Source organism: Tinamus guttatus, unplaced genomic scaffold, assembly GCF_059628265.1.
Source record: "Tinamus guttatus ecotype Peru unplaced genomic scaffold, ASM5962826v1 Tinamus_guttatus_pri_ptg000444l, whole genome shotgun sequence".
NCBI lineage: Eukaryota > Metazoa > Chordata > Aves > Tinamiformes > Tinamidae > Tinamus > Tinamus guttatus.
The window spans coordinates 163,557-186,948 of record NW_028288978.1 but is presented as its reverse complement, the minus strand read 5'-3'; the positions used below and the strand labels follow the sequence as shown (position 1 = coordinate 186,948).

At 36.0% G+C, this 23,392-nt stretch overlaps 1 protein-coding gene across 1 annotated transcript in view; it reads right to left on the bottom strand.

The window, feature by feature from the left end:
- Positions 1-23,392, bottom strand: part of NDUFS4 (NADH:ubiquinone oxidoreductase subunit S4) — a 41,047-nt gene that overhangs the window by 13,740 nt on the left and 3,915 nt on the right. Inside the window, exon 2 of the mRNA XM_088531989.1 lies at positions 9,717-9,795. Coding sequence (XP_088388115.1) covers positions 9,717-9,795 — 79 coding nt within the window. The remainder of the gene's footprint in view (positions 1-9,716; positions 9,796-23,392) is intronic.

Here is a 23,392-nt window from a genome sequence, read left to right as displayed (position 1 = left end):
CTCACTCACCACTTCATGCTGAAGAGACCCAAGGAAGCCAGCATGACTTGGAGAGCCTCACAGGGAACTGGGACACTGTTCTTACACGTAAGAAACGCTACAGCTACTGTGAAGTAGGAGCACCTGGACATTTACAGAGCTTTACTGACCTTACACTGATCTGGATAGCAAATATGTTACAATTTGAACTGTCAAATTCAAATATGGATTAAAAGCGAAGTCTTTAATAAGATTTCCTATGATAAAGTCCTAAGAAAGACTGTGACTTCAGTATATGAAACATCTACTGCATATTCAGTTTAATTAGCTGACAGCCTTCTGAGTGGGTAGCTAGAGCATAGAACACTGTATCATTTCTTCATAATGTCATTAGAGTGCACACAGGTGTTCCTTTCTTTTCATCTCCCATTACATATTTATTCCTATTTATTGACAGTTGTGGAACACTATTTAACTCTGAGGGTTAGCATTTAACAAACTAGGCTTCATTTATAAGATATTCGTCAAGAATATCTTATACAAAAGTATATCTTTACAAAAGTAAAAAGCAGTATTTTGAAGTTTAACCTGACCATATTGTCACAGTAGTGCTTATTCCACTATTAAGCACAATGCCGAGAATTCCTTAGTTCACATAAAGCAACGCCCGCTGTCACGGTGGTGTCTGTTCTCTACTCTTCACATCTCTTTCATAAAGAAAGTGACTCCTGTGACTGTAACAGACCTTTGTTAAAAGGTAGCAAACAGTTAGGAACATAGGGGGGAAAAACAGAAAGTTTCAATCAAGAAATGCAAATTTAAGTGAGACTCCTGTTGGTGAATGCTTTTAAGAAGCAAAGTCGCATTTAAGAAGCTGCAAGGAAAACAAACCTGTTAAAAGCTGTCTTTAATGCAAGATGTAATGCTTCTGGGTAATATGCATGGGCTTTAAAAGTTGAAAGGAAGTGCTAAATAGTGTACACAATTTCCATACACAGCAGGTAGTGAAGCACGAAAAGAACTGACACAGTTACCCCCTTTAAAGGGATGCACAATAGGGTACTGTTATGCAGTGTTAGCATACTGAAGCTCTAGGCATCAGGGATGCTGCAGCTATCAACAGCTTAAATGTTCACTGTTTTTTGTTAATTAGTGCATAGGGCTTTCAATAAGTTTTAGAAAGTTCTCTAGCAGTAACACTTTCGTTGTTCTCTCATGGGGATGGGAAGGTTGATGTGGCTTCAACTGTTCAATCATAACTGATAAAACATGTAGCTGAATACTACTAAAAAAAATTTGTTTCTTTAGATCTATCTATAAAATCAGTTAAAATGGAAGCTTTCTACAATGTTCTACAATGTTTCTACATTATTTCTACAATGTCTTTCCCTAAAATCCGAATCATCCATAGAATACATTACTGCTATTTTACTCATTGTTTTTACCTTGTTCTAGCTACGACCGTCTTTGCAATTTGTGCTTTACATATGTTTAGCCTTTAAAGTTATTTCCAGGCCGGAAATCAAGTCCTCATACTTTCTGATACAACAGATAAAAATCTGCAACCAAAAAAAAAGTATGTAAATCCAGTAATTTAACCTGCTACATCCTTCAGTTTTCTTTTACTGGAGGGGGAAGGAGAGCAGAGAGAGTCAGAAGAAAACATAATGTAGCAATTATGTTGACTAAACATCAATAAAATACTAACACTCTGTTTTGGAAACAGACATGGTAGAAGAAGAATATACAACTACCGACTTATCAAAAAGCCAGAATTAGTTGGCTCACATATACTTTATAATGGGGCAAATAATGTGGCCTTCTAAGGAAAAATAATAGTAATAATAATACAAACAAATATAACAATAAAAAGTATACAGAATGAAATATGAGTTCACACAATATTTATTTCTTTAAAAAGGTTCTTCTTGGCTAATTTGCTACTCAGTGAAATCTCTAAAATACGTAATTTATGATGAATACAGGAGCACGTATGTAAAACAAAATGTCTGTAAAAAAAAGCTATCAATTTCTTCAGATGTTTATAATCTGATTAGTAATAAAAGTTTTAAAAAGCCTTTGCAGCATTAAGTATAATATTTCCAAACCAAGCAATGATTTTTGCTTTAACAAAAAGTAAACCAGCAGGCTTTATGGACTGAAAGTAACTGAGTAGGCTGGAGATGTGCAAGAGAGAGAACAATTGTGCAGCGCAGTTTCACAATGCAAGAACTAAGCCACATATTAACACTCTATGGATTTGAACATGAGATGTTCTCGCAATGGTCCATGTCCTCACTTAACACAGGTTATACTTCACAACTTGAAAGCGGCCCTGAAAGTAGTTCAAAAGTACCTAAAAGGTTTTCACGAGTTGGCATCTATTTTCATTTCATCATTAACCTACTGAGTAGAGATGGGTAGCAGTGAAGCAGCACCAAACTTTAGCAGTGATCGAGACACTCAGGGTTCCCCAGAGCCTTACCGGGCTGCAGCTTTCCTTCCAGAGAAGGAAATAAGCTTCCTTTCTGATTTAACAAAATGATTCAGCTAGAGGTTCATGAATGGAGACAATGTCTGAGTTTGTACAGAACTTTCCCACCAAATAAACAGTTGGACTAGGTCTTGTTTCTTACCTATACAGCTTGGATTTACTCCACAAAGGCAGAAGAACAAAGATTGTGCGGAAGAGAGAAAAACTGCTTTTTCACTATTACTGCTTTTTCACTATTTCTGACAAGACAATTATTATTTACAGTATCTAAAAAAGCTTTTCTTATCAGGGCAAGCCAATAGGTATTCCAAAAAAGAATCACGTAATTCATCAGGACATGAGAATGGAACTTAGTCCTTAGAAGGCAAAACTATTAAAAAAAACCTTGAAAAATGAAGTTACTCCTGCTGATTACGAGACTATATCGATGCCCTGTTTTTATTCTTCTTGGTGGATTAGAAACTCTGCTTGCATATTTACACTTACAAAACGAAACAAGTATTTGCATATTGAATAACCCTTCGGAAACCAGACAAACTAAACACAGTACAATGTCATTCTTTTAATTTGCTCTGAATAGCCATCATAGTAAGATCTTCAAAGACCGTATTCTTTGCTAGAAAATGAAATACTGTGTAATGAAACAAAAACTCTCCTGCATACCCTTCAAGGAGATATTCTTTGACCCAGTGCTCCAGACTAAAACCTTGAAATTTTTGCCCAAGAATGCTACACGAAGGAAGTCCAGACAAAACAGACACTCGAGATGTGAGAAAGTTGTGTAACCCCAATCTCAGACACTCCTCCTTCCCATACCCACAAGAGATAGCACTACCATGCACCAGGAGGAAAGGCTCTCACAGGAAGAAATCCAATTCCTTCACCCCATCCTGAAAACAAATAAATCTACGTGGGGATGAGACTGTAAGCACAGCGCACGGATACAACTACGTATCAGTTCACACCACATTCTGAGCCTCTTGTTAAGACAAACAGAATTTTCTGAAATGAATAACAAAAACATCTAATGAGATAATTTAGTAATAAAAACAATATTTACTTAGAAGATCGCTAAAGACATAACAAAAGGGTAATGGCAACTTCTTTACTTAGACTGTCAGAGTTATTGAAAGCTTCTTTATCTGCGGGAGGAACTTGTTGCCTGCAGACATTCTTACAAAAAGTTATCAGTCTCCAGCTGACCAAATTTTCTAAACTACCACAAACTTCATCAAACCATAACTGCTTACGAAAGCAAGTTGTAGCAAGGAGTATAGGGTGAATTGAACTAGGATATTCCAATTAAAGAAGAATTTAATTGCCAAGCAGCAAAATACAGTGAAGTAGCAATACTGAAAAAGAATAATCTGCAGGTTCACACACATGCACACACAGCTGAATGTATACTTTAGTTAATACCAAATGCAATTACCGGTGAAAACTATAATGAAGAAACTGTCTAGTTTAATTACAAAACAAACAAACAAAAACCTACCACCAATAAAAACACACTTTTTAGGAACAAATACAACAAACATACACTCTAGCAGATCAGCCTGGTGCATATGAAGGGAGAAAAATTATTTGCTCCCCTACTCCTTCCGATTAGAATCTTAAAACATTACATTTAGTGTTAATTTCTTGACAAGCCTATCCAAGGCATTTTTCTTCTCCGCAAGCAGCCTTTCTTGGTCTTCACCAGGAACAAAGAAGGAATTTTTTAGTAGATTATGCTTAGCAGAAAAAAAGTAGGCACGTAAATAACAAACTATCACTGACCACAGAAACAGTTAAGGTCTTTCTGTATCTAACTTTATGCAAGCCCATACTATTTAACACTTGCAATTGAAATAGTTGTATATGCATTTTTGCTTGTAAACAAATGTTTGTACATTTTAGATTTATTGAAACAATACATTTAGTTTTAAACTACAATAATTTTAGCCTGGTAATTCGTGTGACTTTTTTTTCATGGAAAGCTAATGCCATTAGTTAAGCTGTTAAATTAGTTAAATTAGTGGAAACTAATGCCATTCTAACATCAACCACTGCAACTGCAGATGAAGGAATGCAAAATGAAGACTGAATGTTTCATAAGAAGTGAAACAACAGAGAAGAATACATACTGGCTTACATATTTTGCAAGCCACCAACAGATTTTTCATTTATGCTGCACTCAAGAGTACAACGTGCAGCTGATCACCTGCTTACTTGACACACTTAGGATGGAAGAAAGAACTTCCAAGCCACAGGCCTCATGTACAAGGCCACTGTGAGCAAAGACTGAAGGTTTTTCTTCAGCCATATCTGCAAGGAAAATGATGGGGAAAAAATACATTTATTAATTGCATTTCAGTAGGTTTGAATGTATATTTTCATTTATTCTTTAATTTTCCAAAGTAGGTTCTAAGCTCATGATCTATTTAGTAAAAAAAAAAAAAAAAAAAAAGGTGGAAGGGATATAGCCATCATGACAGAAGTTTGGCAGAAGGAGGTTTGGCAGGGAGAAGAAGGGTAGTGCTAGGAGTGGTACACTTCTATGAGCCTCCCACGTGATTTCCACACTGGTATCTAGTACCCTTTTGCATATGACAGCTCCACATCAGAGTCATACTCATAAGGCACACAAATACTTGTAAGCTACGTTCCTCAACTGAAGAAAAACGTTGCCCTCAAACAAATCCTTTACGGTAACCAGTTGAACAAATACTGCAGCTAGATTGGATCAAATGAGGAAAAGATTATCGTAAATACTAAGTTGTGTATGGAACGGCTTGAACTCACCCTAAAAAAATAACCCACAAGGGGTTAATAGCATTTTGAAAAACCAAAACACAGCCTATCCACTATATCCTTATTATCTAACACGGTGGTAATGCTTGGAGAATTTTGAGTAGTAGCTTCACAGAAAGGAAATCCAGTAAGCCTGTCTCCAACAGAGGCATACTTCGCCAAGCGTTTCTCTGAAACGCTGAACAACAGCTCCTATGCAGAGTCTTCAAATGCAACGTCACACTGCCTTGCATGTAACTGCATGATGCATTAATGTTTTGTTTTTCAGCATAAAGTGTATATTATAGTTTTGGTTCTTGGGAAAGGCTGCAAGGAATGATCACACTTTGAAAGGCATGTGAAAGCCTGATTTGCTACATCCTTTGTTTCAGTGCACTCCAACCAGCTTGATATCTGAAGAAGTTTCATCATTCCAAGCTGTTTTTCACTTGTTTGCATATTTCTGCTTTGAGCTACAGTATTATCACTGTTTATTACAGTCAAGTCTATGCTTCTTTAATCAAATTGGAATTATACAATTTCACTACTTTCCAAGCCTAGACAAAACTGAGATTTGGATGAAGGTGAACTAGCTGTGACTGAAAACATAGTGTGATGTTTGCTAATAATGCAGTTTTCTAGAATAAGGAAACTGAGTGTTTCATCTGGTTATTGAAAGTATAGACATGCTTTTTTTGCTGAAGAGGTTCATGTTCTGAGACTCCTATTAATAAACTGGTATTCCTGTTTTTTTCCGGTAATAAGCACTTACAACAGATATTTACTACTTATAGAGAGGCAAGATGAAGCTGCTAAAACTCTTGATACAGCTTTGGCCTAGGCTGCACTTGAGGTTACTCTTGAACTCTGCCTTCAAAAATCAAAACTTCTTTCAAAAAAGAGGTTCAGATACTTCAGCATACTAGAGTTATGTTTAATGATGGATACATAGGAGCTAGTCTATAGCAAGAAGGCAACTAGCCCACTATTAAGTTTAGCACTGTGACTTGGGCACTAGGACTCAAAAAACAGTTTAACCGACAGCATGCACAAGAGAACAATTTCAGAAAAGCAGCTGAAATGTATTACTGCAGTTAGCCTGCCGTTCTTGTAATACCTTCTCCTATTCAAATACTCTTGCAATATTGGTATCATTTAACCACTATAAAAAGTCCTCTAATGGCAAAAATCTGGGGGTAATCTGGCACAAAACCTTCCCAACAGCGGACTGCAATTTTCAAGAAACTATCTAGCCTGGAGAAACTCGGGGCAGGACACTGCAAATCAACGCTACTCGCACAGACTGGAAAGCCTGCTTAAGGCACACATGCTGAACACTACTTTTTGCTAAAATGGGCAGTACAGATATGCTGTATTTATAACAGTTGAAACAAGTCACAGTAAAATAGCTCCAATTCCCATTTTAGGCAAAACATCCAAAACCTTTTATAATGTTGATGGAAACAATGTTATTCCATCCTTGCAAACAGTTAAATCATTTGGAACATTACCTGAGGGAGACTGGCTGCCAACAGCCTTCGTCCTCTATAGCCCAAATTTCCTAATGCAAACAGTCTTGAGAGACTACTTTTCACCCAGCTATTTGTCCAGACTCTTGGAATATGACCTAATTGGTGGCCAGAGATTCAAGATATGATGCAAGAACTATATTTTTGTTTAGCTTTGGTCATTTTGTACGCTATTTTCTTTGGATTTAACTGTTCATTAGGTTATTTTTATTAAAATTCACAGAAAATGACCAATAGTTGGGACAAAACATCATTTCTTGGGTGTGTTCTATTCAAGCTGAGCATTCTAACTCCTTCTACACGTAAGAGTTCCACTTTTTTTTTCTAATATAGAAAACAGTAATTTAGATTACAATTAATGTGATCTAAATTTTATCCCATTCTATTTTGTTTATGTTTCCTAACATAAGAAATATTCTATTACAGGATCAAAAAGAAAGTTGTATCATATATGTAAACATATAGGAATACAAGGCCTATAACAGTAGCCAAATGGACTCAATGATGAAATGTAATTAAAAGTCTTTAAAAATCACTGTGTCAATCTATTAAACTTGTACATATCAACTCATAAAAGAGTTCAGTTTCAAAATAAGCATACAAGAAGAAAAGAACAAACAATCCCATTTTTGGGCTACCAGTAAAGTCATGTCAGGCTTAAAAAAAATAAAAATAAATAAATATAAAACAGACAAACAACGAATCTACCAAAATATTATTATTTTTAAATTAAAACATGGCATTCTGGAATATATTTTAATTATAACTTGTATAGAAATAGTTATATTGTGTTTAGCAACATTATTTTTAAAAAAAGGTAATTCAAGTAATATATTAGTTTTAATATATTCCATTAATCCTCATTAGAAAGAAATACATTCCAGCAATTTAGAATAGGATAATACAGTAATTTACTTTTCCATAAGGCTTAACAGGTGTCTACAGAACTTGTGACAAACGTCAAAACGTCTGAAAAAACGTCAAAAATCACTTCAAAACGTTTCTTGAAGACTTTCCTTTCCTCCTTGAAGGTGATAGGATATGTGTTTTGCCCAATACATAGAACATCAATTAATTGATTTTTATGATACACATATTTTTCCAAATATGTATGTGAAATTTTTAGAAGATTAGAATAATCTTTTAGCATCTTGTTTCAAACCCTACAAGAATCTAAGAGAAAAACAGGACAGAGCACAACACTGCAGGAAAAGACTATTCAATTGACATTTATCCCAATGCTCAAAAGAAATGAGCAGGAAATGATCACTTAGTTATTTTTGATGTCATTGTGCATTCTGTTGAGTTCATAGACTCTTTTAGTGAGATCTGATACTAGCAGACATTGAATCATTTTGTTTAATTCTACTGTTCACTTCTTAACTTTTGATAAATACAAACTATTTCATTCAGTACTCATTTATACCAATACCGAGAGAACAGAAAAGTTGTAGTTCAAATTAGTATAATTTTAACTCAACTATAAATGTAAATTCTCATTGTTAGAGTAATGTAAAACCATAATTTAGAATAATGTGCATTTAAATACAGAAGACAGAGGATTTATTTTGTGAGCCTGTTTTCACACTGTAGCCTCTACATATCCACACATGAATCGCCTGAGGTCACCACAGGGAAGTGTGATGCTGTAAAGTAAGGCAATATAAAATGCCAATTAGATTTTTTTTTAATGTTAAAGAACAAGAATATAACAAACAAATGCTATTCATAATATGTTTAGGGAAATGTAGGTCAATTGACTTGGTGAATTTTATTTACATAGCTAATCATGACCTTTTGTTCATTAAATGAAATTTCCTGAAACCCAAGTTTTGCAATTAGATTTGCAAGATACAGTATTTTAACAAATATGGTTATTAAAATTTTCCCCCGTTTTTCAAACCTAGAATTGTGTCATGACATTTTAAATTCAGAAAAAAAATTACTAAGGCATCATACAAAGTTTACAGCGGAAATGACTCTAACATAGAAGAGATTACTTATTGTCATTTGTGTGTTATAAAACATGAAATATAGAAACCTTAAGGAGTTTTCAAACTAAGTACAATTTTTTCAGTAGCCTGTTAAACGTCAGGTGTCTCAATCTGCAGTTACCATTACAAATGTTCAACTTTTAGATATAAATTACCAGCATTTCCTTTGGATCCCACGTTGTTATCAGAGCTTCAGAGACACACACAAAAAAAGTGTATACAATAAGGAGGAGCTGCTACGTATGATGGGAAATTGTTTTTTCCTGGAGATTCAAAAGCGACCTGAACACCAATGAAAAGCCCCCTTCTGCTGTGACGCATTCCCTCTAGAAGTCTTACAAAAATTATGCTATTGAATAATGTAAACATAAGTGTCAGGTTGCATCTAGAGTAACAGACCACACATTATGGAAGTACTTACAAGAAAAGATTGCCAAATTTCTGATCTGCTACTGATTAGCAGAAGAATGTTATGCATTTGTTCCTAGTTGTAATCTAACCTTCATGCATATTCAAAAGCTGGAGTGTATGTACGTAGTAACAATAAGCTTGCAAGCTTCTTTACAAACTTTCTTTAGTAATATGGGTCTTAATGAAGAGAATTTCAGGAAGTAGGCAACTTTTGTATCATTCCACTACACAGAAAATACCTAGATCTCAAAAGAGCAAATTTGTTATAAATCAGAGTTCATATTGGTACTTGACCACAATATAATAATAAACAAGGTACTCATTATTTTGCATTGCGTAATACTTGGAATGTTGTATTTCCTCCACATACTTATGTTTTACTAATGTTCCCCTTTTAAAATGCATGAAGCATTTTTGCTTTGTAGTTCACATTTATATGGCTTTCCTAGAAGAGCACGGAATACCATACTGAATGCCTATTGTGCAGAAACAACCCTGCAGGCTGTATCATGGCAGTACGCAGGAGAAAACCCTTACCAATTTTTCATCAACTGTGATGAGTTGCGTGTCTCGAGTTTGGTTCTGTGCCAGCCGCCATGTGGAAGTGCTCAGTGACCTGCAGAGCAAGACTTGAAGTTAAAAAATGATTCATGCAATGAGAAAATAGAGGCAGACAAATCTTACATAAACAAGTTACTTTAACAATATCCGTCTTGTAAAAAAAATTGAAGAGGGAGAGATGAGGGCACAAAAATCCTTTTTCTCCCCAATTAGTTCTGTCTGCTGAGTTTTTGGCAGACTCCCACTTAGCAGTTCACAACAGGCTGCACTTTATGTCAGCCTACAGGCTCTCTGTCACAGAGAGACTGCCAGTGGCAAGGACTGTACTGCTCTATATGAATGTACAGTAGCTGGTTTGTCACGAACAGACAGAAAAATACGAGGCTGCTGCAAGCACTTCAAAACTCTGATCCTCAAAATGATGCCATCAGAGGAAAAAAATCCTAAATGTGTTTGTAATGACAGACGATTACCAAATTACAAAGGAAAAAAAATCTAAATTCATAATTCACAGTTTTTTGTCACTGAATGGGTAAATCTCAATTACTTTGCTTCATTTCTCTATTGGCTTCCAAGAAACACAATTCATCTTTTTTACAATTACTAAACCTGTAAGTTACAGATGGAAATAAGGGACCTGATCCCACATCATTGGATTGAGGAAAAAAAAACCTGCCATTAATTTTCAATATGCCACTGATGTCAGGACTGGACCTTTTGAGCGCAAATCATCTTTGACAAAATAACTCAACAACAAGCGAAACAAGCCAAACAACTCTGTAGCGTGCTTCATGTTTAATTAAGGTCATTTTAAACAAATGAGGCACAAAAGCACAAGAATATACAAATCAAACAGTAAGAAAGACCAAATCACTTCAGTTTCAGTTGTTCTTCAGACTTGGGAAGTCAGACTTCCATGTGCAGATGCAAATTAACTTTAAGATTTTTATACAGGGTCCTTAAAACTGTCCTGCTAGTAATCCAACACTATTAGAAATAGCTATCTAATATCTGAAGAAACCAGTCATGTTATAAAAGCACCTTCAGAACTCCACAGTTCCTAATGGCCTATAAATGTTAAATCATCAGTAGTTTTAAAGGTGTATCAGGACCAGATAACTTGCACACAGTCATTAAAAACCTGTAAAATTAAAAGTGTGCATTTTCAGTAGCATTCATTTAGGCCATGAAAAGATGGAAAATGCAATGAGGGGACAACCCATGTAGCACATTCATCTACTTATGTCTTCTAATGCTCAGGTCCTGCTCCAATCTTTGTTGATTCTGCTGAGAATGCATTTGAAAATATGAGCTTTGAAATAAAATTACTCATAATACTTACAATAACAAAGTAGCTGTACTGCATTTAATATGTTAAATCAGTGAACATTAACTTTTCAGAAAAAAACTTAAATGGTAATGTTTTAAAAAGTAAACCCTACGCTGTGAAGCAATTTGAAATTAGTGATTATAAAGCAAATGAAACGAATCTTTTCAAACTAAGTGGGATACAGTTCAGTAATATGTCAAATGCAGATTTCCACAAATTTATACTCCTAATATCAGTCACATTCAGCCACTTTACATTTGACTTGCCACTAACAACAACAAAAACACTCTGCATTGTGAAAAATGAACTTAAAAAGCACAAAGTTTATAAAATCACCCAATTTTGTGATACAGACACATCTAATTCCTATTTGAACTGACAGGATTTGTCTGTAAGGGTACTTAGGAGAAAAAGATCAGATTTTCAGAGAAGTCAGGGAGCAAAAGAATTTCACAAACATGTGCATAATGAGCATTCTATGAGCCCCAAATCTCCTGACTATCATGGCAATAACACGTCAGTCTCAGACTACTTCTAGAGCAAGGCTGTCATTTTTAATTTGTACATAAAAGCAAAAAGTAAAAATACAATGGACTGATACCACAATATGCTCTAAAGGAATGGCTTCTAGATGGTCCTTCTTCAAAAGCACATCCAAGGAGAAGTTATCCTAAAAGTGTCTTACAGAGCACCACAACACTTGAGTCCCAAAGGCAAGTAGCTTAAGCCATACAATTTTCAACCTTAATCAAGGAAAAATGCTTTATAGGGAAATGAGTTTCAACCCTATCCCCATGTCCTTCCCAGTATTTTAGCATCTGAGCAGTATTCTGCAGCTATTCTAGACCTTCACAACATGGTCTGCTCACTTCACTACTTTATCTGTGGTCAAAGCATCATATCGGGTTATGCAATCAAATTGTTCCTGTCTAGGTAGAAAGCAATCTAAGATTTGAACCAAGAAACTTTCTGAACTTTCCTCTATAGCAAGGGCTGTTGAATATGTAAAGGGGTAAATCTGAGTAATTATGCTGATCAAATTGTACTTTTTTCTTGTAATATAAAGAGAGCAAAATTTAGTATATTTGAGTTGCGGCCAGGGTCATTTGAAGAGGTATTAATTGGTTTTCAAAAGTAAATTGCTACAGCCTTCTAAAATGTCATTTGATTTTTGGTTTTTCTCACATGACTGTTCAGCAGAAAATTCTGTCTTTGCAGAAAACAGAGTCAACATCACCTCATACTACGATAGTTAATAGTTTATATACAGTTAGAACAGACAATGGAGAAACCAAATCAGAGTAAAGGTTGGCAGAATCACTCTCTGACCAATTTTCTGTGCCGGACAACTCTGTCAATGGGGATAAACTGCACAGTAGAAATTACGGAGTTCTGTTTATTAACTTAGATCAGTGTCTGCTCCTCTTCACTTTTCAAATTTGTTTTTCTTGTACTACACAGTTTTGAAAAGGTCTCTCACTGGAATTTGCAATCTTGTATGGATTCCTCAATGACTTCTCCCCATTCTTAACATTACTATGAGCTAGAAAGACGGTTCTTAAGGAAAGTAGATTCTATTTGAAAATTGTTGGAAAACAGACATTTAGACTAGCAATCTGAAATGTACGTCCCATACTTCCTGACCCTTGGTGGCTCTTCATTGCATCAGATGTCCTTGCAGAAGTATTGAATATTCTTTTACAGTTCCATCCTCACAGCTCCCCTCCTTTCCTCTACTACAAGCCGCTAGAAAAGCAATCTCCTTTCGTCCTTTCTCCGGAAGCATTACGCCCCTTTATGAAGCATTACAGCTTCACTTTGTCCCATTTTACCTTTTCCTGAATGCTTGTGCATTTTCTTCTCCTGACAAAACACCCTGGACTGATGTCTTAAGAGCAGAAAGTTACATTTCTTACCCTGTTCTTACCTCCAATTTGAAATCACTACACTACAAAAATACTTTAAATAATGATAAATAAATGAGCAATAAAATTCTAAAGTGCCGAAACTATACAGAAATTTTTTGAAAGTAATAAGCCCTTAAATCTTCTACTACTCAAAATACAGAACAAATCACCTTCCCAATTACCACCTAATGTACAAAAGATGATAGGACTCCAAGCTGACCAAAGCTTTTCCATGGCTTTGCCATGTTTTTTTTATACAAAAAAGTTTTTAAATCCAAACCACAGGTTTTATTAGAATTATTAGTCTTTTAAAACAGGCAAAAAAAGAATTTTACTAAAGTAAAATAAGTTTTATTAAAAAAAAAAATCACCCCTGTGCATTACGATCTTGCAGGCAGGTCATTTCCCAAAAGCTTAGTTTGAGGCTAATCAACTCTCCAGCTTCCTGGGCTGTAGCAAAACCTTACACAAACCGCTATGTAAATTATTTCTCTTTCTGCAATCAAGGAGGCCAGGCTACATGGCTGACTAAGACGCCAGGCTTAAAACAGCAGAAACTCAGGTAGTTAAGTTTTTCTCCTGCTGAAGCCTGTTTTTCTGTGCCTCTTCCTTTAGATATACCTGGCATTACTCTTCTTAAATGATCACAGCCTTCTTTTGTTTGCTCTTTGTACATTAGAAATAATGAGGTATCTTCGTGTTCCTGTAAACATGGCTACAATCACCTAGCAGCTCCTCTTGCTGCAAATAGAGACCACCACTCAAAGCGATCAATACGTTGTCTGGTTTGTAATCATAAAAGAGGTACTTTTCCCCACCGCTGCTCCCTTCCAACATTGCACTGAACACTGTAAATGCTTTAAATTTGATCTATACATTCCAGTATAATCATTTTATATTGTCAACATCTAACGATCCCACTTATTATCACTTAATTATAATAATTTGAACAGTTCCCTTAAAATGTAGTTTTGTATAATACAATTTTGTCTTTAACATCAACCTAATTATGGTCCAGCTTTGGCATGAACTTTGTTTTTATATCTACTCTGCATCTAGATATTTTTATTACATCTTTAGACTTCAGTTTTATAAATTTAAAAAGGGTTAAGACAACTCTTCCATAGTATACATTGCTCAAGAAAGACATGGTAAGAACTGAACTTTACATCCAGACCGGGCTATGGCAACAATTTCTTGTTTTAGAGTTTCACAGTAAACTTAAATTTCTTTTCTAATGAATAGCAAGACAAGAATGGAAGCTCAGCAAAGTGTATACTCTGTGTTCTCCTTGATAATGTATAATTTTAATTATAAATATTTTACAATACATTAGTTCAGTAAGGATGAATGAATGGTGACTGCTGCACTACCCAGTGGGAATTTGTGAAGCTCAAAGACTTCCATGCATTTTGTATATTTTGGAAAAATATATCCTTAGGTCAGACACACGTGTCTCTAGAAAAAAGTACTCCTTTTCCACAGTTGTCATTCTTAGCATAGTCACAAAGGGGTTCTGCCTCTCTGCTAAAGAAAGGGAGAGGTCCATTAAGAAGCCATTTGAAATTCTCCATTCCCAGCTACTCCACCTAGACTATTTTCAGTTCTCCCAACAATCTTATCCCCATGCTAAGGGAACAGCAGAGTTTCCCATCTCCAGGGACCTTGTGTGTCTCCTCTTCTCTTTTTAGAGTAACTGTAGATGCCTCAGCTCCGGAGACCCCATTAGGCAGTTCTACTGAGCAGGAGCAATCAGTCAAAACCAGACAGCAAGTCTTTTGCGACATCGGGATGCAGACTTCAGAATACAATTCAATCATTAAGTTTGAAAAGTATTAGCAACAATTTTTACAAATTTATTAGAAAAATTAAGGCATCTAGCCTAAATATTTACCTTGACAGTTTTGGATGTCTGTATTCACTTTTGAAAACTCAAACAGTTCTTAAATTTATGCTAAATAAGCTATGATTACTCCTATTTGCTTCTGTTTATCTATCCATATGAGCAGAAAAAGTAACTGAAGTCATTCCAAAGGAAACGACTGATACAGAACCTGTGGGAATCCTCCTGAAACCAAATGGAAGGGGAAAAGCAGCCATGTTTGGAAGGCATGAATTTGCTTCCATGAAGAACAACATTGCTACTGGCACACTGCACAGTGCTCAGACGCAAAAGCTTATATTTACGTGATCTAATCTAGTAATTAAGATGGAATTCATTGTAAAAAAAAAAAAAAAAAAAAAAAAAAAAACACTACTTAACCTCTATATGCAACACATGCAACTGTTTGATCTATTAGCACCCCCTTTTGGTCAACTGTTGGAGATATGTTAAAGAATATCAGTTATCACCGCACCAGTAATCAGAACGCAACAGAGAGGTGCAAAAGAGTCTTAAAGAAAACCTTGCAGAACACAAAGGAAACCTCATGGAACATAAGTCTACATGGAGCTTTAAGTATATTCATCCTAAACGACCACAGCACCAATACGTGTACACATACATATATGCAGAATTCAGTACTGAACCCTCTCGTATATAGCACATACCCTCTGGTATAATCATTCCCAGAAACCCAACTTTTTTTTTTTTTTTTTTTTTTTTTAATTTTACAGCTTTTAACAGGAATGCTTCATGGTGTATGGTCACCATAAACACACTGCAATTCCAGAAAAAGAAAGAACATGGAAAAAAACGTCAGCTCAGAACTTCTTTAATGTCCAACCTAGTCAAATGTTGCCATTAGGCTGACTAAAAACAAACTAGTATAATGTTCTTTCTGCTAAAATAAAAACATTAATGATTGCCTGCTCTGTCATACTAGATATGGCACATATCTAGTGCCACTAGATCACATATTCAGCTCCAACATAATACATTTTTTTATACAGAAAGCTTCCAAAGTTGAGATTTTGGGAAAGGATCTTAAAGTGGCATAATATTTCCTTGGTAGCAGATTTACTATTGTAAAACTGTAATTAAAGTGACCATGATTTATCAGAATCATGGACATATTGCTTTTACCAGGTTATAATTCTAATTCCTACATCATCCCAACACAAACAAAACATGCAAGTTTATAATGCCAAAAAGTGTTTGTGGAGACCATGCAGCACCATGTATTTCTATCTGGTGGTATGAACTGCCTGAATAACTTTGGGGTTTGGAGGAGAGGTAAGTTATCCGTTTATAAATAGCTACATTCTCAGACAACACTGGCACATCATCATTTTTCCTTTGCCTGAAAAATGATGCTAAATGATAAACACATTAAATTATGATTCTGCATGGATGAAAGGAATACTGACCCATTTAATCTCTACCATTGAGATTTCCATATTCAGTTGCAGAAAAATAGAGATTAAAATTGAAATAGAAACATTAGATAAACACTGCTTCTGCCTGCTGAAACACTCATACATAAATATATATATATGTATATATTTCAGGAGTGGATTTGGAGAGAGGCACAGGGACTTCCCGTGCTTTTCTCTTAGCATGGCTGCATCATGAAATTGAGCACTAGTCATTTAAATGTACTAAACAAACAAGAAAACTTTTAGCATTTGACTTGTGGTATGTATCTTACCATCAGTTTTCAAAGCCAAATGTTAAGTTCATCTGCCTTTGGAATTCAATGCATGTAATATTTTTAAGTACTACATATATATATTTTTTTTATGTAGCAAACAGTCAAATTTTACTTCTTTTGGGTTGTACTTTAATTACCTAGAGAAATACTGGTGGCCTGTCTGCAGCAGGCCAGCTGAACGGCAGTACCATGCCGCCTCAAGTGCTCACCCTGCACAACCATACTGGGACTGGAGCAGGAGAGCCCCTGCCATGCTAAGAAGGGCCCTAGTTAAGCCCTGAAGACAAAAGTCAGTTCTATGCTGAGACACAGCTTGGCTTGTACCACCCACCACCCGTCATCCTCATGTAAGTCGCTTGCCAGGGCCAGACGCAGCCTATCTCCTAGTGCCAGGTCTTCACTTCTGACTCAAGGAGGGCCCGTTTAAACTGCACTCTAGCAGCGAATTCAGCTGACACCACCTGAAACACTGCTTTATAGGAGAACTAATTTAATAGGCGCCTGCCCGCCACGAGCCAATCGAAACAGCCCGAGTTGAGGAACTTCCTGGGCAATACCCACACAGAGCTAGTGCAGGTTCATTTGGGCAAAGGAGCATTCCACCTCCGGAACCAGCTCTGTGCAAAGGTTTTGTTGTAGGGGCAATGGAACTCATTACGTAAGAACATTGGTGTGTTAAAGTCTTCAGCAGCAGTGGAATCTGTAGTCTATGATCTCAGATCACAGCCCTAGGATGGCAGATTCCCTGTGGACCAAAGGAGGCAAGACAGCTGGAAGGCAAATACAAAAGAGAAGCTGACAAGGCTGCATCAACTATCAACTGAGTTTCACATTTTCTAGCTATAAACCCTAATAAAACAAAAAGGAAGAAGGAAAAGTTGTGTAGGGAATGAAGATAAAAATACACAGGTGACACATTTGCTCTGTCTGTGCTTTCTAAATGTCAAACTTCTCCCCACACATCCACATTCAGCCATTCATATAACTAGACAATAACTAAAAACTGTGCTCTCTTTATAAAAAGAAGAACAAAAGTCAAAAGGGTTTAATTCCAGAACTGTGAGGAATGAAACTAATGTTCCACAACCCACCTCTGTCTTAGGGAAATCTATGCATTTTGAATAGGGCATTTGAATTATGTAAAGTTAAACAAAAATTGCAAACACACAGAAATCTTTACTCAAATTGTTTCAGGACATAATACAGTCCTGCATTCCAGCCCTAGGTCTTCCTAGTTGACTGAGTTTAGAGGTTTAAGTAATACATATTCTAATAATCTCAAGAAGGCAAGGTCTACAAACATGGCACACAAATCAAGGCCATTTAATTCTAGCTTAATGAGCTCAAACAATTTCAACTGTAAATATTTTGCTGAAATAGAAAAATCCCTTAAATCATCAGCAAAAAAACACACCTTGGTTTATTACAGTTCACAAAAGGGACCACGCATCTATTTGGCCAGCAATCATCAAGTGTTGGGCAGTTACAAAAAAAAAAAAAAAAACTATCTACTCCTTTATGTTTGTAGTACTCTATAAAAAAAAAAAAGGAGTTGGAGACAGCCAAATGTTCCACACATGGAACAAAACACGTAGAAGAAAGTCACTTGCCAGATGTGTATGTTCTCAGCACTTGTTCCAGAAGGGAATGGGAATATTATTGGGAATTAGTTCATTTCATCACCTTTGTCTTGAACCAGTTTCCTCTTTTCAGTTTCCTTCATGATGTTCAGTTTCAGTCTCTAACTCAGCTTTGAACCACTACCATTCTAGCATTACTATCTGCCTTAACTGCTCTCCATTGTATCACATACTTTAGTTACACCACAGCCCATTTTTAGTTCTTCTGTCTATCCAAATGATTCCTTTATTGACTTCTTCCCAAATACCACATTTTATACAACCTCTGACTGGAACAACCACTGTGTTACTTCAACATTATTTATCTAGTGAATTGTATCAAAGGCAAATGCACCAATGTTGCAATCTTACACACACGAGTAACTAGTATTTCAGTTTTCCATTCGGCTTACCAGTCTGAAAACTGAGCTCTGTCAGACCATGTGTCAGGACTCTGAACGCATTAATAGACCTCAACACCCCAACCTTTACACACGGCTTCCTCCCACCAGCCTGTGGTCCAAAAGCTCCATTTAAGGAGCTAAGGGCCTGGGCCTTCAATCCTCACTCCTGCTACGTGGTTAAGCACAGCAGAATCCCACACCAGCCCTATTTCCTCCCCAGCCCCTCAGGCAGACACTGTAGCTTAGCTCCAGGCTGGTTTGACCCCACCACCTGGAAGGACTTTGGACCCACTCTCTAGCTTGTCTCCAATCCTGTCTCTGACTCCATTGTGTTTTGCGTTTCGCTAGACCTGCTTTTCACTAGATGGTTCATTATTTTGCCTTGCCTGGACTGTGCTGATGGACTTTGGTACCAGCATCCAGCTCTGTCCACGTTAAGATGCTGTGGAAGTGGAGAGAAGTGCCAGTGCTGAGGTTCCCCTCAGCTCCCAGCAGAGCTTCAGGAGCAGCCAGTCTCACTGCCCCAACATCGTGCCCGTCACTAATTCCTGTTAGATTCAGTTTCATCAATCGCATTTGGGTCTTCTTGCATTTTGTTTTTGTTTCCTTTTTTAAAAACCTTATTACTTTGCAATCAAAACATAAAATTTAATGTTTTTAAGTAGTCTCTATGTAATGACCAATTTTAAATCATGTATCTCTTAAAGAAATACCCATCTTGAAAAGAAGGCCAAAGGGATAATTAGTTCATACAACGCAGATTAACTTTTGGCTTCAAACAAGTGGCTGACAGCAATTTAAGTGACCTATCAATGTTTACAACTGCAGTCTTAAAAAAAAATCACAATACCAAACCTTTAAAAGCTACTCTGCATGCAAGTGCAAGCAACAACTACACGTAAACAGCTCATGAAAAAAAAGTTCTTCTTTGAAGTATTTTTTTATATATATATAAAACAATATATATATATCTGCAGTCTTGAGATAGCAACTCCTTAAACTAGTGAGGAATAAATTATTGCATGGTACAAGATCATTTTCAAAAATTTGCCAAATTACTTAAGTAACTTCAGTTTTGAAAGCGTGACTGCCCAGTTGTTTCATAATTATCTTCTTTCCATTTTGTTTCCATTTTCAGCTATTTTATTCCTGTAAAACCACCTAACACTACTACAGAAGTCATCTTTGGAAATAAAAATGACTTTACCAGCTACCATGTTCCCTTGCACTCTTATTTATGCATTGCCCCTCTCCTCCTCCCTAGCACTCTTCTTTTCCCTTTATAGTCTTCCTCCACACTCCTACTGTCTGAGCAGCTCTAAGTTCTCTGAAAGGAGACTACCAGGTTTACAGTTGCTCACTCCTTTCTGAAGTGGAACAAACCCTAAAGGCAAAACTACAGCCTAAGACACAAAACATTTTCCTGAACTCCATTTCAGACAACATTCATATTTCATTTTTCTTTCTCGTTAAGCACAATCAATACTAACATACAACAGAACGGAACTGCTGCAAAGTTTCCCTTCAGATAACTTATGCAGAACATACAAATACTCCCTGAATACATGACAGACTAGTCAAAACTATGGCATGAAGATAAACTCTATTTTATTTTTTAATTTGAAAAGATGATGGTTCTACTGAAAATAGCAAGCCACTTGCCTAGAGTTGGAACTTTGAATAGCTAAAACATCTCTGATTTTGTAATCAAGGGTATTTCTGAACATTAGTAAGTTTTCTCAACTGTCTTTGATACAGAGAAAACAAATTAGCAACTCCACTAAAACCCCAAATAATTCAAGCTACTGAAATAAGTGGAAATGAGGAAAAAAAATATTCTGTGCAATAAAATTCTGGTTTTAGATATTAATACAAACGGTGTGACAAACATGTGATAGGACATTATTTAGACTGATAGTAAATGACAATAAAGAAAAGTATATGTATGTTGTGTATAATCTTCTAAAACCAACATCTTAAATTAATTAGTTATTTTCAAAATCAGATTTGATGTATTATATGTAAAATAAAGCTGTTCATAAGATCCTCCATGTTAACATTACAAGAATAAGCAGCTGCAAGAAGTGTTTGCCCACACACATTCTGGAGCTGCCCACAGTCTGGATAGCTTAGCTCAAAGTTAATTTACTTCCTCAACATCACATACAGGGCAAGGGGCGACTAAGACAGACACAAATTACTGCAGCTAGAAAGTGGCTTGTTAACAAAACAAATATACCTAAATATACCTAAATATACCGCAACACTGTCAAGAAGGAACAACTGCACGTTGAAACTTAAAGTACGCAGTTCATTTCTTAGAAAAGAATGCCCACCAGTTTTGTAACAAAACATAATTTCCTATTTTTAACTTTAATTGTCTTTAATTTAAGAAGATGTTAACTATTCGCTTGCCTTCTGTCACTCTAACAGCATCTCTTGATAGAAACAACAAAGTGATTTACAGTCCATTCAGCCACATATTTTATAACACACTAACACACTATCCTAGTCCTTTCAAGAAAGAAAAATTTTTAAAAAGCATATTGAAATTCACTGAATTGTTCTCATGATAATGAAACATATACATGGAAAAAAAAAACATGAAGGCTAAGGGATTACACAAATCTAATGAAACCATTAGTATAAAAGAAGGTAATAATAATAAAAAAAGTTTAAAAACTATGAATCAGTTTTAGCTGAAAAAGAAAAAAAAAAAGTGCTAACAGACCTGGTTCTATTTTAAAGAACCATGAACACTCGGTTTGTGATGCAGAAAAACATCTGTACTTAAAGAGCTTCATGCTAGATCAGCACAAAGCATACTATAAAAGACTATATGCTACTCCCAAACAGACGTAAGCATCAACCTTGGTTTTCTATCTCCCAAAATCTACCTTATGCATAACATTTTCAAACATTCTTAAAGTTCATAGATTCATTAAAAAAAAAAAGCCACAAGTTTGCGGAAGATTAGAAATTACTGCACTAAATAGATGATTTGTTCATACAGTAAACTATACAAAGATATCAGCCAAAAAAAAAAAGTTTAAAGTTGTGGTCCAAATTTTAAGAGACTGACTAAAATAAACTGACTGCAAAAAATGCTTTTATCCTTACCATTCGTTGCTTAACATACGAATGGGTGATGTTACCACTGTGTGATGGGAGAATATTAATACATTAGTATAATAACTAGTGATTATTAGATCTGCATCTATTGCCCACTCCCCAAAACACTAGATATAGTTTTCAGTGGTGATTAGTTGCAGGTGAAAGGCCACAGATCACTATCGAGATACACGGTATTAATTACACCTCGAGATTGTTTGTATGAGCCATATAAATACATCCATTTCTAGCTTAAATGTACAACATATTTGGTATTAGGAAATACTGAAACAAACGAAGTGTAATTTCCAAATGCAACTAAAGAAAGGGACTATGTCTCTCTGGTTTAGAACATAACTGCCAGGGAATTTCAGTCTTCATTTTTTTTTTTTTTTAACACCACTGTTCTTTATGTTTTCAGATCAGCAGATTTAGAAGATAGTACTATTGCATGCTGGAATAACCTTTTTTTAAAGATATACTACACTTTAGATAAGTGGCCAACAGTTGTCAAAACAAACCTACTAGCTGCCACAGGCTGGTGAGGAAACTTTTCAGTTGTTCTAATGCAGAAGTGAGCACATAACTTATTTACTAAAGTTGTCTCTGAATACAACCATACCTTAAACATCCTTGTACTTTGCCTCATTAAACCTTCTCTAGCTAAAAATGCTGTCTGTCATCCTCCCCATTTCAGTATTTTATGTTTCTAATTCCAAAAGGGAAGGAAACAGATGCAATTAAAATAAGTTGCTCCAAGTTACATGCCCAACAATGAATAGAAATTTAAGAAGTTTCATCAGGAACATTTTGCTGTCATCACCTCCTTCTTTGTCTATTTACTTGTCTGTAATTACATTAGACAGACAGACATTCCCAGAGCAACATATCTCTCCCTCCCCCCCCGCTTCTCGAACTTTGGCTGTTCCAACCGTTTTTTTCCTTCTGGCCCTCTTATTTTCACTCCTTCTCCCTGTCCTCTTCCTCATCCAGAAAATACCTGAGCTTTAAGAAACATTATGAAAATCCCAAAGTGAAAGAATGATCTTCATCTTAGCTCACTAGAAAATAGAAGCTGTGCATTAAAAAAATACTAAAATATATGTTACAGGGTATTTTTCACTGCTCAAATTATTTGATTCCTGATGAAATGTGAAGAATCTAGAATCTCAGCTGAGGCAAAAATCCTTGTTTTGACCAGCCTCAATGTTTCTTTACACCTAACATGTTCCTTCCAAAGTTTTTTTCCACTCTAAAACAAATAAGGAACAGTCTTATATCTTACTGCCCAAAAAGCCAAATAGGGAAACCAAAAACAAGGAAACAAAAACACTGTCCTGGTTCACCAGGACACTATGATCTGGTAAAAAAGCTGCACATGCATGAAACACACACCAGCAAGCTGCTGGCCTTGCTCGGATCTTACAGGTCTGAAACCAGTAGGGATGAAACAACAATTTGAGATCTTGCATAAAGTGAGACTCAAGTTGTTCCACCTCTCCTCCCTGCTCCCAAAGTGCATGCAGAACTGACAGAGTAAGAGGTTCTTTCATGAGAAAGACAGACCAGATCATCATTCAAGAGATAAGTGACAATAAAAACATAACTACAGATCACGTTTTCAGTCACAGTGAACCTACAAGATCTGCTGGACCCTTTCTTATCCAGAGAGTCATTATCTGCACAGT